The 18,149-nt window shown below is 50.0% G+C and overlaps 1 protein-coding gene across 1 annotated transcript in view; it reads left to right on the forward strand.

The window, feature by feature from the left end:
* cntn5 (contactin 5) overlaps window positions 1–18,149 on the forward strand; it is a 205,952-nt gene that overhangs the window by 100,533 nt on the left and 87,270 nt on the right. The window contains exons 3-5 of the mRNA XM_064301519.1: window positions 2,243–2,443; window positions 15,316–15,439; window positions 16,630–16,805. Coding sequence (XP_064157589.1) covers window positions 2,243–2,443; window positions 15,316–15,439; window positions 16,630–16,805 — 501 coding nt within the window. The remainder of the gene's footprint in view (window positions 1–2,242; window positions 2,444–15,315; window positions 15,440–16,629; window positions 16,806–18,149) is intronic.

Here is an 18,149-nt window from a genome sequence, read left to right on the forward strand (position 1 = left end):
GCGTATTACGGCGTGTTCAGCTCGTCTTGCTGCAGTTTGTTGAAGTGGCATTGCGGCCTGATGGCAATGCTAGTGCATGTGCTTCTATGCCCCTTTGCAGGCAGGGTTCTGATGGCTCGGTAATGCTGTGCCGGTGCACTCGTGCCCTGAGAAGGCGAGTCTGATCCCACTCTGCCTAATGGTGCTGAGTGACGGCCTTCGGCCCGTGTCTAAAGCATCTCTTTTACTTCAGAGAGGGCTGTGTTTGAAGATGACAATGCCCCCCTCTCCCCCCCCCCCCCCTCTCCCCCTCCACAGAGCGGGGGAGCACTCACCCAGAGGTTATGAGGGAAAATGACACCGGCGCTATCCAAATGTCACCGTGTCACCCCCCGTCCCCCGAACTGAACCCAGCCGGGACATTTATAGCATATTCCGGAACAATACCTGAGACAGAATGTTCCGGGCCACCGCGTAAGCGCGAGATGATTGACATTAGGTTAGAAGAGAGGTGTTGTTTTTCCCTCCTACAGTACCCCGGGCATTATGGGCCAAATGCAGCAGGCCCAATGCCCAGTTAAGTGACTTTGCGTTGGTGTTTGGTCTTTTCTTTTTTTTCCTTCCTTTTTTTACTTGTATGGTTTGCTTTACCCTGAAACTCTTTTGTTGTACTTTGAAGGCTTGTGCATTCATGAAAATGGTTTAGAATGACTAACACTGAGCTGAATATACTGTATAGAATTCTATAGTACAGTAGAGTAGGATATACATACACTCATATATTACATAGGTGTAGTTAATTTGCATATACTATATATATATATATAGTATATGTGACTAGTAATATATAGTATATTGTAGTTATGTAGTATTGTAGTATATCATGTAGTGTAGTTATTGTGTATAGTTCGTATGTATGTCATGGATAAACTTAATAAGTAAAGTAAGATTAATAGTGAAGCAGTCCAGAGTGTGCGTGAGGAGATGTCGTGGATGGAGCTCAGTGAGTTTGTAGGCCATATGCTAGGATCTGCAGAGGTACGGAGTGTATGTACTAGTGCCCCGTGCAGTGCAGAGTGGAATTGTAGAAAGCACAGTGCGTCGTTGCGTGTGTGATGTGATTGTGGTAGTAGGTGAGTGATAGTGTGACGTGGTATTGTGCGTTGCGTGTGCGTGTGTGTGCGTGTGGAACATTAATACAGAACTGGGTCAGAGTTAGTAGTGAAGGTCGAGTGTGAGTGTCGAGTGGAGTGCATGCGTGAGGAGCGTGGGAACTCGGGAGTTGAGTGCGAGCCGTATGCTGGGATCCTCTGCAGCAAAGGTCAACGGAGCTGTATGTCACCTGAGAGACACAGTGCAGAGCAGGAACGCTGGGAATAGTGCAGCAGAAAAGCACAGCGTCTGCGTCTGCGTCTGCGTGTGAGTGTGCGAGTGCGTGTGAGTGTGAGTGTGCGTGTGAGTGTGCGTGTGCGTGTGAGTGTGCGTGTGAGTGTGCGTGTGCGTGTGCGTGTGCGTGTGAGTGTGAGTGTGAGTGTGCGGCTGTCTGAATGGACTCCTGCTGGGCTGTTTCCTGGCTCAGCAGACATGGCGCTTCTGGGGGCTTTTGTCTTGCAGATTAATATACTGCAATCCAGTCTGGAGTTATAAAAAAAAAAAAAAAGATTGTTGTAATTGGGACTGATTGAGCCAAGTCTTTCAACATCTGCGCAGACTTTCTAATCAAGGAGCTCAATAGCTGTAATATGCTCTCCGCAGAGCTGTCCACACAGACAAAAAAAAACTGCGTTTGCAGTAAATCTGCTGCTCGAGAAACGCAATAAAAGTACGAAAGTACAGAAAGTCACCAATCTAAAGTTAAAATGTCATGGAACAAACGAGTTTCTTCTTGCGAAGGCCCATCGCAGCACAATGGATGGTATTTCTGCGTGCTCTTTTTGCTCAGCATCCCACCGTAGTAATAATCACTTTAACTGCACATCACTTTCGTAATTGACATAACATTTCAGACATACCAGAAAATAATGCTGTGAAAGCACTCTGTAAAAACATTTAGAACACAACCCATTCAGACACGAGCAATTCAGCAGTGAAAGGGCCTACATGCAGTTGAGACCAGTTTTTTTATTTATTTTTTTATTTTTTTAACTGATTCTGTAGTGTTGCTCTCAGTGCTGGAAGGGTGTTCCGGAGTGGAGTAGCCGTGGTGACCCCCCTTGTGCGGTCTCCATGGAAACGCATCACCATGACGCCATGTCTCTTGCAGAATTCTCCGGAGCGCTGGGGCGGATCCCGGCGGCGTACGGGGCGGAGCCGGGGACGCCGACGGACAGCTCGCCTTCCTCGCCCCCCGCCTCTGGGGCGCGGGCGCGGCGCCATCGCGGCGCGGGACCCCCGGACCCCCTCTCCCCCCCTCGCCTGTCCCCCCTCGGCCTGTGGGGGTCCCAGGAGGACCCGGGGAGCAAAGGTGAGAGCAGAGGGGTGGGGAGGGGATTGGGGGGGGGGCGAGGTGACCCGGTTTCCCACATGCAGTACAGTCCTGTGTTTTGACCCCATCCCACTCCGTCCAGCGACATCCCACAAAATGATCCTGCTCAGCTTGACTTTGGCCTGTTTGGGTCTGGTCACCCTACATGGGGTGGGGGGGTTGGCGGGGGGGGGGGGGTATTCATGGGGAGTTTGGGCTGGGGTGGAATCATCACTATGACCAAAAAGTCCTCTGGTGTTCCATATAAGCCCTGGTAAAGGCTTCAGCCAAGCCGTCGGGTGATCTGTTGTGCTGCTCTATTCACACTGAGCAAACAGCGAGGAGAACGTTTAAAAGAAGAGAAAAGCGTTTTGTGCCTTGATGTGCTGCCACCATCTTATTGGATGAGAGCCAGGATGGTGCACTCACATGGTGATACTGTGGACAGAGCAGAGTCTGCCCACTGTACGGGCCTGCTGCACACAGCCTGTGTGTGACGAGGCAGTGTTCCACTCCTCTTCCTCTTCAGCTGAATTCTTCAGAGAGAGGAAAAAAAAACAATACAGGCCATCAATTCTGGGCAGGCCTGCTGTGACATCAAACGCTGAGCTAAATACATCTTGTCTTTGCAGTTTCTACCGCCGCTGGCTTCCGAGGTGTCTACTGCGCTCAGCTCGCTAGCGGCCCACTGAGTCACGCGCTGCGCTCTATTCGGGTGGGGTCATGCGCTACGCTCCTATCTTGGTATCATAACCGGTCTGGTCCTCTCTGAGACTGGGTCATGCGCTACGCTGTTAATTCTGTGGAGTCACGCACGCTATTCTGGGGGGGGAGGACACATGCGCTCTTAATTCTGTGTACAGTATCAGATAAACCCGGGTGTGGTCCTCTCTGAGACTGGGGGGGGGGGGGTCATGGTAGCTCTATTTGGAGAGTCATGCGCTGCGCTCTTATTTCTGTGAGAGTCATGCGCTGCGCTCTTAATTCTATGTACAGTATCAGATAAACCCAGGTCTGGTCCTCTCTGAGACTGCAGCAGAGGTCACGGCAGGATCCAGCTCTCTCCCTGGCTTTGGCTATCAACCCAGGAGCCAAGTTTTCTGATGGATAAATTTGTCCAAAAAAATTAATAAATAAAAAACGGGAGAGATTTGTTTTCTCAATCCCAGCAGGGACCCCCCCAGTGTATCCGGCACAGTCATAAATAAATAATGTGGTGTAGTGGAAATCTCACTTTAACATGAAGGAAGAGAGACTGGTTTCTCGTATTCCAAAATTATTTAATGATTAATTAATCAGGGAAAAAGTCTAACAAGTCAGAGTAATTCCAAAGCATGAATGAGAGATCATACAGTCGGACCTTGCTCTTGTTTCTTATTGGTTAGCAACAGGTGTCTGATAAAGATGAGTCGTTGCATTTACCTAACCACAGTTTTGTTCACACAAAGACCCTAGCTTTTCTTGGTGTTTTAGACTTTGTGGTTATCACCGTGAAGTTTGAATAAGTCTGAGTTTCTTCTTTTTACCTGAGGGCTTCCACAAACTAGAGCAGCGGTTACTCGACTCAGCTGACTTTGGCAGCACACAATCAATACCATGCAGCACCAGCAGGTTGTCAGGAAGCCCCAGCCCCCCCCCCTTAGACCCCCCCACCACCTGAGTTGCTAACGCGGAGCCGGCCGTGCTCAGCCTCAGCCGCTGTTTGATTCCCCCAGTCTGCCCCCCCCCCACCCCCCGGAGGGCACGGTGATTATCTGGAGGGAACCCGTCTTGTCTATCGCTGAGGGATTGTGGGATAGGTGTTTCGTTCCTACGCCAAGGAACGTCTCTCAGCACACAGTTCTCAAATTATACTTAAATCAATACTGGATTCTTAGCGTTGTTGAGTTTTAGATCGTAAGGGTATGTTAACACAGCATATCATATATAATTAGAAATAAATAATAAATATTGTGTGTTACATATATATTACATGTTGAACACCTCCTGGATAAGTTTATTTTTTTATTTCCTCAAGCATGAGATGAAATTGTTTCACCCACAGTGCATGGATTTGCACACCATGAAAATGTAGATGATTCATTATTCTTGCCCATTTGAATAGCCTGCATAATTCATAAGTAAAATTGATTTTTATTTTTTTTTTATAATGTGCCTGCTTGTGTGTGGAGTCACCGGAGCTGATAGCATTAGGTTCTGCTGCATGAGTATTTACACTGTTTTATGTAATGTTATCGTTTTCTTTATGGATGTTTTTGTAACATCACAATACATCGTTGGTGGATGCAGGGTCTTGGGTAGCTCGGTCCAGTTAAGGCATTTACCGTAATCCCAGGATGGGTGTTGGGACCCAGAAACCTCAGACTTCGGCCTAGACACCATTTATCCACCAAATTAAGCCACAATTCAAATAATCAAACCGCCGCTGATCTGTTAATTATTTAAACACCGAAAAAGAAACTGAAATGTAAGTTATTTGCTCAGCAGCGCTGTTAAGCTAACCAGGTTAGCGTTAGCATTGATTTGTACGAATTAGCATTTACAGGAGCGCCGGTTTCTCCAGATTAGCATTAGCGAGGGCTTCTCCAGGTTAGAATTAGCGCTGGTTTCTCCAGGTTAGCGTTAGCAATGGCTTCTCCAGGTTAGCATTAGCTATGGCTTCTCCAGATTAGCAATAGTGCTGCTTTATCTAGATGAGCGCTAACACTGGGTTCTCCAGATCGCTGCTAAGCCCTCCAGACTCAGGTTAGCGCTGGATTCTCTAGAACACCACTGCACTGTAGCTCCTTCCACTCACTGGACAGGTGCCCAAAAAGCAACCAGTTCGGTCAGTGAGAGACTCTCCTCTCCCTCCCCTGTAGCACTACTGCATGTGACCTGCAGGGTGGGAAACGGTCACTGGCCAGTCCACGGGGTGCGAGTCGCGCCGCGGCGACTTCCTGTCCGGCTCCTCGAGCGGCGCTTCCGAACCGTGAGGAGAGACGCGCGTGCTGAAACAGGAGGTTCTCACCGTCTCCGGCCGAGCTCCATCAGTGTCAGTGTCGCTCCCAGCTGACTGCACACTGGAGGAGAAGAGGCGGTCACGGTCCACAAGGACCCTGCGTAAAGGGCTCGCCCTCGAGCTCAGCTCAGAGATCGATGATGCGTGCGTGCGTGCCCACGATCAGAGGAAATCACTTTCCACCTGCATGCATCTGCAGAGCGCACGCATGAATGTAGGGTATTACTTCGAGGGCTCCAGATTGCTCTAATTTGCAAGACTGTGTCCTTGCATGTGAGCTGTTCACTTTGTGCAAAGCACTTAGCCCTTTCTTTTCATGATCTCATAAAAAAAGAAAAAAATGCCAAGGCAAGGTAAAGTACCAAGGAGAGGACAAGACACAATTATGCCCATTTTCCTTTCCTCTGGCGCTGTTTAGAACATTGCCATTGTAAAAATATCGCTTGTTTCCAAGGGGAGCCAGGTTGGATTTTAATTTACGCTCTTGTGTAAGGCAGGTGTAATTACTCCTGTGAGGGGCTGTTCTTACCGCTCAGTTCCTATTGGTTGTCTGCGGTGTTCCTTTCATCCCACCGTCCTTGTGCTCTACAGCTATTCGCCACAGAGCTGCCTCTCTGTCACCTCCTCTCAGTTACCTCCACACTGCCTCTCTTTCACCTCCTCTCAGTCACCTCCACACTGCCTCTCTGTCACCTCCGCACCTCCTCTCTGCCTCGCTGTCACCTCCTCTCAGTCACCTCTGCACCTCCTCTCTGTCACCTCCGCACTGCCTCTCAGTCACCTCCTCTCAGTCACCTCCACACTGCCTCTCTATCACCTCCTCTCTGTCACCTCCACAATGCCTCTCTATCATCTCCTCTCTGTCACCTCCACACTGCCTCTCTATAACCTCCTCTCTGTCACCTCCGCACTGCCTCTCTATCACCTCCTCTCAGTCACCTCCACACCTCCTCTCTGTCACCTCCGCACTGCCTCTCTATCACCCTCTCAGTCACCTCCACACTGCCTCTGCCACCTCTGCATCTCCTCTCTGTCACCTCCGCACCTCCTCTCTGTCACCTCCTCTCAGTCACCTCCACACCGCCTCTCTGTCACCTCCACACTGCCTCTCTGTCACCTCTGCACCTCTTCTCTGCCTCTCTATCACCTCCTCTCTGTCACCTCCGCACTGCCTCTCTGTCACCTCCTCTCAGTCACCTCCACACCTCCTCTCTGTCACCTCCGCACTGCCTCTCTGTCACCTCCGCACTGCCTCTCTATCACCTCTGCACCTCCTCTCTGCCTCTCAGTCACCTCCTCTCTGTCACCACCGCGTGCCGTGTGGTTCACTCTCTCTGTTATACACGCTCTCCGCTGACTCTGTGGTTTTTGGTCGATGTTTGTGTCCGTTCTCACAGGAAGGTCTTTATGTGCTTTCAGCCACTATGCACTGCATGAGGGCCCAGTCTTACTGCCACCATAATCTATGTTTTTACCATTTTTAATTTTGCTTCGAATAATTTAAATTGTGCTGCAGTTGCTGTGGAGCAGAGTGTTGATCTTGTGGAGTTCTCTCTCTGGAAGATTCCACTCCGTGAAACAGCGGCAGCTCCCCGCGGCTCCGCCGTAGCGCGGGGTCTTTGTTCAGCCGCGCTGCCGTGGAAACAGCGGGCGTTGGAGACGTGCAGGTCGAGCCGAAGCGGTGAGAGGAGGCTGTCGAGGTGTGTCGCCGTAACAACCCGTCAGCCCCCCCCCCCCGACTCCGCCCCCCACATTCCGCCTCTAGCAGAAATATGACGCAGATTTACCGCGAGTAAGGTGCGTGGACGGGATGTGGCGGGAGAGTAATTGTTGATGAAATCCATCATAGCGAGGTTTCTGGGGGACAGGCGTCGCCTGTCAGAGCCGCCACGCGGTCGGGGGAAGGGAGGCAGACGGCGGTGCCTTACTGCCTGACTGACAGACCGCCTGACTGACAGACCGCCTGACTGACAGACCGCCAGACTGACAGACCGCCTGACGACAGACCGCCTGACTGACAGACTGACAGACCGCCAGACTGACAGACCGCCACGTGCCGCGCGCGGCAGCTGCTTAGCAAAATGATCAAAGTGACGTTTAAAAAAAAAAAAAGAATGTTTTATTTATTTATTTATTTTCCTCAGCTAAGTAACGGAACGCAAGCCGGTCGATACGCACTGAAAATGCAATCTGCATCTGCGTTTGATGTGCATTTACAGCACTGTCGCCGTGGAGACCGCAGATTTTTGTGTCGTTCACAAAAAAGTGACTGGTGTGTGTGTGTGTGTTTACGGAAAATCACGCAGGCGCTGAGTTTTCACGAGGGCCGTGAACACCAGACCGGTCCGTGGAGCTCAGCTGGGCCCGCGGCAGGTACTCCGCTCCCCAGATGAGGCCATTGTGCAGTCAGGGATGCCAAGCCCTGTGTGACAAACGCTCGCCCTTTTTCATTATTATTTTTTCAAAAACTTTTTATTTCTGCAAAGATATTTAAGGTCTAGTGGGCCCTGTGTGACCACTGTAACCACCATCCAAAATAGGCCACATTTACTACATGAATAAAAGAGGGTAAAACACATCAAATAAATATTTATTCCTTTTCAACGTTTAAGTGACATGAAGTGACAGAGGTGGGGGGGGAGGGGGGGGGGGGCGCTCATTTTCTTCACTTTCATCAGAGACAGCGTGAGTCTGGGATAATGTCAGCGCAGAGCAGCGTGTGGCCCTGAGCAGTCATTTACTCTCAGCCTCCCGCCTCTTAAGAGACCCACCTGACGCCGTTTAATCTTTCAGTGGAGGGGGGGGGGTTCTTCTGTGTGTCTGCGAGGCTGAAAGCCCCCCCCTCCCCCGCCGCTGTCTGTCTGAGCGCTGTAGGGCCTGCGTACGGTGGCCCTGCGGGGACACAAAGGAAGGCTCGGCCCACAGCCCGGTGGGCCTCGCCGGACCGCTGCTCGCCTTTCAGCCGTCCGTCTCTGCCTTAGCCTTAAAGGGCCGGACTGAGAGGAAACAGCCTCCCTTTAATGATCACACAGGACCCGACAGAGCACATCCCTCACACAGAGGGAGAGAGAGGTTACAGAGACACTGAGAGAGAGAGGGAGAGAGAGGTTACAGAGACACAGAGAGAGAGAGAGGTTACAGAGACACAGAGAGAGAGAGGAGAGAGAGAGGGAGAGAGAGGTTACAGAGACACGAGAGAGAGAGGGAGAGAGAGGTTACAGAGACACAGAGAGAGAGAGGGAGAGAGAGAGGTTACAGAGACACAGAGAGGGAGAGAGAGGTTACAGAGACACAGAGAGAGAGAGAGTGAGGTTACAGAGACACTGAGAGAGAGAGAGAGAGTGAGGTTACAGAGACACTGAGAGAGAGAGGGAGAGCGAGAGAGAGGGGGAGCGAGGTTACAGAGACAGAGCGAGAGAGAAAGAGAGGGAGGGAGGGAGACAGGGAAGGAGAAAGGGAGTGAAAAGAAATAAATAGCAAGAGTGAAGGTCAGAAGGAGAGAAAGGGAGAGGGAGAAAAAGAATAAAGATAATTAAATGGTAAAATAGAGAGAAAGTTGGAAAAATAAATAGCAAGAGAGAAAGACAGAAAGATAAAAAGGAAGGGATAAGAAGAAAGAGAATAAAAAGAAAAAGAAATTAAATGGCAAGGGTGACAGACAGAGAGAAAAGAGAGATAGAGAGTGAGGGAGGGAGAGGGGGAGAGAGAAGGAGGAAGGGAAGGAGGGAAAGAGAGCGAGGGAGAGAGAGAAAAGAGAGGGAGAGAGAGGGAGCCACGCCCAGGTGTATTTGCGCCAGCTTCTGTTGTGTCCTGGCGGTGTGTGTTGCTGTTGTTGTTGGGAGTCTGTATGTGCGGTGGCTGTGAAGGACGGCCCAGGGAGGTGTGCAGATATGTGGGAAGAGAGAACGGTGCCCGTAGGTACGGGCGTGGCACCTCGCGGACTGGCCTTTACCACCGTGCTGCCCGCGCCATTCTCATTTAGGACTTCCGCCCGTCGGCGCTGAGCGACGGAGTTACCCGCTGTGCTCGCTGCCGTCAGCTCCTCTCACCGTGTTCAGACTGCGGCGTGTCCGTCACAGCGACCGCTGCCATCCCGCCCCCCCCCCCCCACACACACACACACACACACACACGTTCAGCAGTCGAGCTCTGTTATACACCACAACCCCCCGCCCGCGCCTTCGCGCATTCTGCGATCCAGCGCTGTCATACACATCCCCCCCCCACCGGTCCTACCCCCAGGTTCTACGAGCGAGTGCTGTCACCCTGGCTTTACTGCTTTCACATTTCCTGCCTGTCATGGGGAGGGGGGGGGGAGGGGGAAGGGGGGGAGGGGGGAGAACAGGCCTCTCTGCTCTGCTCTGGCTGACTGAAGTGCCGTCGCTGCCGCTGACATTCCCCCCAGTCCCTGTGCCGAACCTGAGCTCAGGCACCTCCACAGCGTGTGCCCCTGACCCGTGCCAGTCTGTGCCCCTGACCCGTGGCAGTCTGTGCTCCTGACACATGGCGGTCTGTGGTCCTGGTCTGTGGCAGTCTGTGCTCCTGGTCTGTGGCGGTCTGTGCTCCCGACACGTGGCGGTCTGTGCTCCTGGTCTGTGGCGGTCTGTGCTCCTGGTGGAGGTCTGTGCTCCTGACCCGTAGCGGTCTGTGCCCCCAACATGTAGCGGTCTGTGCTCCTGGTCTGTGGCGGTCTGTGCTCCTGGTGGAGGTCTGTGCTCCTGACCCGTAGCGGTCTGTGCCCCCAACATGTAGCGGTCTGTGCTCCTGGTCTGTGGCGGTCTGTGCTCCTGGTGGAGGTCTGTGCTCCTGACCCGTAGCGGTCTGTGCCCCCAACATGTAGCGGTCTGTGCTCCTGGTCTGTGGCGGTCTGTGCTCCTGGTGGTGGTCTGTGCTCCCGACACGTGGCGGTCTGTGCTCCACACCTCAGCGTATCGCGCTGTGCAGCTGCTGGTTGGTTCTTACCGCTGCTGTCAGCGCATTAACACATTTGAGGATGTTTTGGAGTGTGTGAACGTTGAGTTGCTACCAGGTCTGGAAACCTGCCATAAAAAATTGGGTCCTTTTTCCATTCTTTTTTTTTGTTTTGCTATGTATAACTGTGGTTTCGAAACCAGTAAGAAAATGTGATCAAGCCCTGTCATGGCCGTTTTGAAACCTGTCTTCTGGCACCTACTGAGTGGGAGAAATATGGAGAAAACGGAATGCTTTAAGTGCTGTCTCTCTCAGAGTCCATGCGCAGAACAGAAGCTCTTCTCTTTCATTTTTTATGCGCGGATCTGCTGACCTTGTTGGTGAATCCATTGTTATGGCCTGTTCAGATACACTGAATGGACATTGTGTAGAAACTGGAAAGCCGAATCATTTTTTTCCCCCTGTTACACATGACTTATATAAGCGTTTAAGGAATGAGGAATAATATAAGCGTTTCATTTCTCCATCCAAATGGAATGTTGCTGATGGGAACCCTCTGATATTGCAAGGAGGGCTGCCCAGAGACAGGCAAGTCCTGCTTCCTTATTTATACGTGTAAATCACGTGTAAATACTTAGCAACGGTAATTTTATCTGTAACTAAGACACAATTTGTTGCTGCCAGTCAGCTAACGTCTGCAGAAAGACATCCAATGTAGAGGCATTTTGATACGTTAGTATTTTGTTTTACACAATTTACGGTTACATTTGTATTTTTTTAACTACTTTTAAGTCAGTTTTTGAAGGCTTTGGGCGCATGGTTGACTGTGCGCTCAGTGAGCCTCGATGCTGGAGGAAGACTGCCGTGGAGGCAGAGCTTGTCTGACACTGGGACGGGTCCCTTTTTGGGTCCCTTCTCATCTGCACAGCGGGGGGGGGGGGGGGTGTCCCAGAGGTCAGGGGTCACGCCGGGAACCCTGGGAAACGATCGCCGGCATGTCCGCGCGTCTCCCGCACGTCTCCCTGGCAACCAAGCCGACGGTTTAATTTTCTACACAAAAACCAGCGACTTGACCGTAGTCCGAGTCTTACACCAGACCGGCCATCTCCTCCCCAGATTTATTCCCCGCTGGGGGGTTTTTTCTCGCCACAGTTTGGGTCTTTTTTTTCTTCCCACTGGGGAGTTTTTACCTCGCTTGCTTTTTTGGGGTTCAGGCCTGGTTTCTGCCCAATTTTCCTCCTGCTCTCTGCAAAGCATCTTTGTGACAGCTCTATGAAAAAAGCGCAGTACACAATAAATTGAATTGGATTGAATTGAATAGGATCTGAATTGAATTGAACTGAAAAAAGTCTGTATCTGAGTTAAGAGGCGAGAGAGCCTTGTTGTAAAATTGAGTTCTTCGGCTCGCTAGGTAGCATCACCTGACAGGTGAGTCCCGTTGCGAGGGTGAAGCCAGACTCTGTCCTGGGCCTTCTTTCTGATGAGCAGGAGCGGTGAAGGAGGGATAATGGGAAGCAGAGAAGAGAGAGAGGGCCTCGAGTTTGCTGGCACATATACCCACCTCGCCCGCTGCTGCTGATTGGCTCGGCCTGAACCCAGATGGAACTCTGGCTGTGCAGTGTTCTTCAGTTCCCCTGGCACAGCTGACAAACTCTGTGACATGCTGTCCATATTAGAATAAGAACAAGACCATTGTGATGTCACTTATCTCATTTAAAAAAACATAAAGGGCATTAATCATAGAATACATCTGTTAGTAACAACCAATCAAACGATGCTATTGGTGCTTGGTGGATATTGTCTGACTTTCTTGGTAATTCTATTTCATGGACTCCGGAAGTATAGCCAGAAGGTATCCACCAATCGCCATTGGTGTCGTTCTGATGCTTGTTGCCTGTGTACTCTGATTGGTGCAGCTCCAAGTGACATCACAGCTGGCTTATTTCTGTTTTATTATCTCCCTGAGAACAGGAAGTCTCTCCCAGCTTCAAAAATGTCAGTCAGTCAATGTCGGTCAGTCAATGCTGAGCAAAGGTTTCCTTGGTTTGTAGATATATGGGGTTCCTGATATGCACATTTGCTTTGGATATGAGTAATACATCCAGAATGTGGGATTGTCGCTTTGGATAAAGGTGTCTGCCAAATAAAATGTAATGTAATATAAATGTAATGGATATAATGATAGCTCTTTTCTCTAGAAAGGTGAAACTGAAAATGTACAAATGTATTTCAGCAATGAAGAGACTAGTGTATGCCACAATGGAAATAAAGAAAATGAAGGGATTTAGAACTTTTTCTGTATTCTTTCAATGCGTTATGAAATGATAGTTATGTAATCATGTGGCGTACATGCATTAGTTCTACGCATGATGCATTTGTCAGATGAGTTGTGACCTTTATCACATATTGTCTTTAAGTCTCGGAAGACTTTATTATGAATGGTTGCGTGTGTCCAATTTGCCATGGTTTCCTGGGGGTTAGCTTTCATATACAGTATATTTTAAACGAATTGAGAATTTCATATAAAATAGAAATCAGGCCACCAATTGATTTGTGGGTAATGAGCCTGGAGGACAGAGGCGCCCAGTCTGCTCAGCGTTCGTCTTGCTGGTGAGTGCTGCTCCCCGGCGGGGGCTGATCTTCTGCTCCTCCTCTGGGGGCTGGAACGGCGTTGTGTGTTTTAGCAGAACGACGCGGCCTCGGCCCACGGCGACGCGCGGGGCGTGAATTATTAACCGCGGAAGGAAACGGCGCGGAGCCGCTGGAGCGGAAGGCTGTAAACGAGGGGAGTGCGTGGGCGCGCGTGTGGGGAGCGCGTGGGGAGGGGAGCGCGTGGGCGTGGGGAGCGCGTGGGGCACGCGTGGGCGTGGGGAGCGCGTGGGGCACGCGTGGGGAGCGTGTGGGGAGTGCGTGGGCGTGTGGAGCGCGTGGGGAGCGCGTGGGGAGCGCGTGGGCGCGTGTGTGTGTTCGGGGAGCGTGTTCAGCGATGAGGAGGTCGCTCTTCGCCGTCTGAAGGCGCGGGTTCGGTCGGGAGGCGGTCGGTTTGCGCGGGGGCTCGACGCTGTGTGGCGGAGAGCGGGAGCGGCTGGGCTCTCTCACAGATTTCCTTTTGTTTGCCAGGCCTATGCAGAGACGCTGCTAATTGCCTGCCTGCATCTCACTAAATACAAACGCTGATTAAAGGGAATAATTACTTTTTTTTTTATTATCCTGGAGTGATTGTCAGGGTAGTTCCTAAAGTTCTTGTAGTTACATTTCTGGGTTCTTTTTAAAAAATTCTTTCAATTATTTCTATGTGCTTCTGATTGGTCAATACATATTTTTTAAGTGTGATTAAGTATATTCAATCTGATCATGTACATTACTAAGGACCAGCCAGCTTTACAATGGCAGGGGGCAGGAGCATTTGGGGGTTTGTGGTGTAAAGCAAGAAAATGTACTTGTTGGTGTGTGTGTGTGTGTGTGTGTGTTTGTGCGTGCGTCTGCGGGTGTGCGGGTGCGCGTGTGTGTTTGTTTTGTATTGTGCATCCATCTGTACAAGCCCTTTATATAATAAATTGCAGGAAAAAAAGTTTTCTCAATATTTTTACAGTACTGTGTATGCTACGGTAAGTGCTGCTGTAGCAGACGTGTGGATACGCTGAACTTTTCAGTGTTTTTTTATTCTGTTTTTTTTTTCTTTTTTGGCTGTCAGCCGTATTTCACTTCTTCTGACGAGCAAGGGCAGCTTGTGTCTCTCCGCACTTCACACACAAGAAAGAGAACCCGAAACACGGCGGCAGGAACGAGGCCGAAGAACGCCCGGAGCACCCAAAAGGCAAACTGTGATTAGCCGTAAAATAGAGCATAAACTTTTTAATACTTAACACCGACGGCCCTGCGTCTCCGCCTCCCTGCCTGCACCCACCCCCCCACGCCCCCCCAGGTAAACACACTGTAACGAAACGCAGGCGCTCACATCACAAAAACAACGCCAGCCTCTTCCTGGAGACGGGCGGGGACAACGGCGGGATGCTGTCGGCAACGGGCAAACCCTAATTCGGAGGGACTAAGAGTGACGGTCTGAAATAGAACGCTCTCTGCTGCGGCACTACCGGTTTTTTTGTTGTTATATAATATTTATTTATTTATTTATGTATATTGTTTTGCTGTGACGAGGCGCAGCGGGGGCGTGTCTTTGATGTGGCGTTCGGTTCCCGATCGTTGGCGGGCGGGCGGGAGGGAAAAAGGGACTTTCCCGCGGCGGGAACGCGGCCCCCTCGGCGACGGCAACGGCAACGGCGGAATCCTCTGCTGAATTATTTGTGACGGCAGCTGCGCTGGAAAAAGGGAGGGGGTGGGCGGAGACGAGAGGCTCGCGAGTGATTGGTGATGGCGCCTGGCGGAAACCGAACGGGACAGGCTGCTGTTTTCGATTTCTGGGCTCTGGTGCCTCTGGAAATGTGCGGAAACAGACAAACTGGGGCGACGGGACCGGTGTAACAGCCCGGCCCGGTAGAGCCTGCTGCCATCGCCCCCAGCCTTCACCAAAATACACTCTAAATATACTGGAACATAATACAATACGTCATCAAGATATTACACCAGTTACACTCAACATATGGCCAAACATACAAATTATCACTCATTTCAGATAATCCAGTTTAGCATTTAAAAAAAAAAAACACTGCTCTGAAATATGGCTTTATTACAGTAACTCCAATTTCATGGGTTCAAGTGTAGACGTATCAAAAGGAAATTGACCTGTCGTAGCTTCATACAGCAGTCCGCTATCCATGAAACCCAGGGCAAGTTGTTGGTTGGACAGATTCACAGAGCGCACATAGCTTTGAAAAACTTGGTATGACCAAGGATATACCTTCCCTCATTTTAAGTAAATATCATAGTTTCTTTTAAAGAAGAAGTGAAGTTATGTTGTTTATCGTCTTTTTATGTACTCTGTGTTTTTTTTTTCCTCCAGAAAATGCGAGGTTTGGACCGGTGTTTGTTCAGGAGCCTGACGATACCATATTTCCGCTGGAGTCTGAAGAGAAGAAAGTTACGATGATCTGTGAAGCGAGAGGAAACCCTTCACCCACGTACAGGTGCGTCTTTATGAGTGCGTACAGGTGTGTCTTTATGAGTGCGTACAGGTGTGTCTTTATGAGCGCGTACAGGTGTGTCTTTATGAGCGCGTCGCAGAGTTTGTGAGCTCATAAACGCTACAGACCTCCCACAGGAAATGCCAGGAGAACTCAGGAACACTGAGCAGAGTTTGGACCGGCTCCATCTCAGTTCAGTCAATTCAGGAAATCAATTAAAATTCAAATCTGGGGTTTAATTAACTGAATTCTCCTAGGGAATTATTGGCATTTTTTGTTTGATGCATGAAGTGAATTTCAATTAATTTCCTGAATGGACTGCCACAAATTAGAATGGACCCCAACCCTCCTGCATCTTGCCAAACACTGGAAATGGAAAGTGATATTTATGTTTACCTGTTGTAATCCCCAGTTATTTATAGGGACTCTCCGTTCTTGAAGTTCAAAAAATGAAAGTGGCTTTTTTTCCCCCTGTATATATTTCATAAACTGCTGAAGCTAAGAAGTATTGGGCTTGGGTTATACTTGTTTGGGAGACCTCCTTGGAATATTAAGCCTGTACTGACAGACAATGTTGGGGGGGAGAACATTCTAGTGCCATAGCTTAGTGATGGGGACACTGCTATAAGAGGTGCCATCTGAATGAGACTGAGGTCCTGACTCACTGTGATGATGAAATAACATAACCCATGCCACTTTTCACAGGATCAGTATTAACCCTTGGATTCTGGTTACATTCCAATAAAACCAGCTACATCTGGCTACATAATCTACAAAATAAGTAATTGTACCTTACTGAACCCGTGTTCAGCAGTTGTCTACGATCATGAAAATGCACTTTTTGTACGTCGCTTTGGATAAAAGCGTCTGCTAAATGAATGTAATGTAATGTAATAATCTTATTCTGGATCTGGTCCTGTATGCTCCCTTTCTGATATGCTTCTCCAGAACTTCATCACTGCAGGAGAGAACAATACAATAAAGAGTTATCATGTGAGCTGTCCATCAAGGGGTGACTACCCAGGGCCCTAAGGCAGTAGGGGTCATGACTGAAATGTCATCATGGCCCAGGAGGTCATGAACCTATAGACAATAATGCAGAAATTTCCTGAGAAAGCAGGAGCTCACAGATTTCATCTTCGCCACGTTTCCCCTGTGTGGGCCCTGTCCTGACCGTGTGCTGGTACCCGCAGATGGATGTTCAACGGGACCGAGCTGGACGTGGGAAGCGACTTTCGCTACACGCAGATCGAGGGCAGCCTGGTCATCGCGGAGCCCAGCGAGGGCCGGGATTTGGGGCAGTACCAGTGCAAGGCCACCAACCTTTTCGGCAGCGTCCTGAGCCGGGACGCCCTCCTTCAGTTCGCATGTGAGTACTCGAAAACCGCGCGCACCTCTGCTGTCCTACGGGGGGGAAGTGGGATCATTTTAATGTCACGCAGTGCAGATTCAAACCAGAACATGAATCTCAGAGATACGGCACGCGATGGCAAGGTAGAAATAGTACCTACTGTTATGATGACATTTAAATTTAGGTTGAATGTGTTTGCCTGTCCTTAAAAAAAAAAACTAACCAGAAAACTGAAACGGAAAGCTGAATATAAATAAATAAGCCCCATTTTATGTTGTGCTCTGTATTGTGAAATCCGATTTTGGCTGGTCTGACACCGCTCTCGTGACTCTGGAAGCAGGGTGCTACAGAATGAGGACGCTGATGGGCACAGTGTTAAGAATGCGTGTTCAGCTGACCTGATTTAAATAATTACCTGATGTACATTACCCTGTTCAGAGCAGTATTCTTCTTTTGTTTTGGTTAGCAACATGCTCGTTTGAAAACTCCCAGGGATCTTCAGGAGTGTTCAGCAGTGTTTCCAGCTTTTTACCCAGCATCTAATGATTTTAAATCATATTTTTTTTACCCTGGGTGTGATGTCAGGTGTGAGAAGATTTTCTAAATGTGTCTCTACCAGTTTAAGGCGTGAGGTCCATATTGTATGAGGGTTACTGTGTGTAGCCCAGCTGTTTGTGTTAAAATGAACCCGTTGGGTTATGAAGAAGAGAAGAAAAAAAAAAGAAAAGAAAATCCTTCCCCTTGTACGTTAGCTGCCACGAAACATCAGCTCGCTAGCGTTATCCGTGGAGCCGGGGAAAATAAGCGCCTCTGCTCTGCTCTGCTCTGCTCTGTCCCTGGGCGGCGAATCAAAGCAAGTGGCTTGTTTCCCTACCCATCCGTCCCCTGGCTTAATTCCAAAGCGTCGCCAGAACGCAGGGAAGCCTGGAGAAACAGGTCCGGGGACGCGGCGCGTGGAGAGAAAACTGCCGCTGCCGCCGCCGCCGCCGCTCACTGGTCCCCCGGAGGTGCGGACGGTAATGGCCTCACCGCTAACGCCCGCGGTTAGCATACGCCGCGGATTCTGCATAACAGCACCGCTCTGCATGTTTACGACGCCGCTGTGCGTGTCACGGGGGGGGGGGGGGGGGTTTAGAGCACGCCTTTCTCAAAACGTGACTGCTCCCGCACATAATGCGCCCACGGAGATGCCGGCGAGTCCGCCTGAAACTTTACCAGCGTGTGATCTGTGTTTTTGTTTTTAGGGGTGCTATAATGGGTCAGAATTTATTGGTTTGACTGATTGAATGGAACAGAGGAATACTAACAGGGAGATTCTACACAGACTGGTTTAATTGGGCATTTCAAGGAGACTTGTTGTAG

This window comes from Anguilla rostrata, chromosome 12 (genome assembly GCF_018555375.3).
Source record: "Anguilla rostrata isolate EN2019 chromosome 12, ASM1855537v3, whole genome shotgun sequence".
In the NCBI taxonomy this organism is placed as follows: Eukaryota; Metazoa; Chordata; class Actinopteri; order Anguilliformes; family Anguillidae; genus Anguilla; species Anguilla rostrata.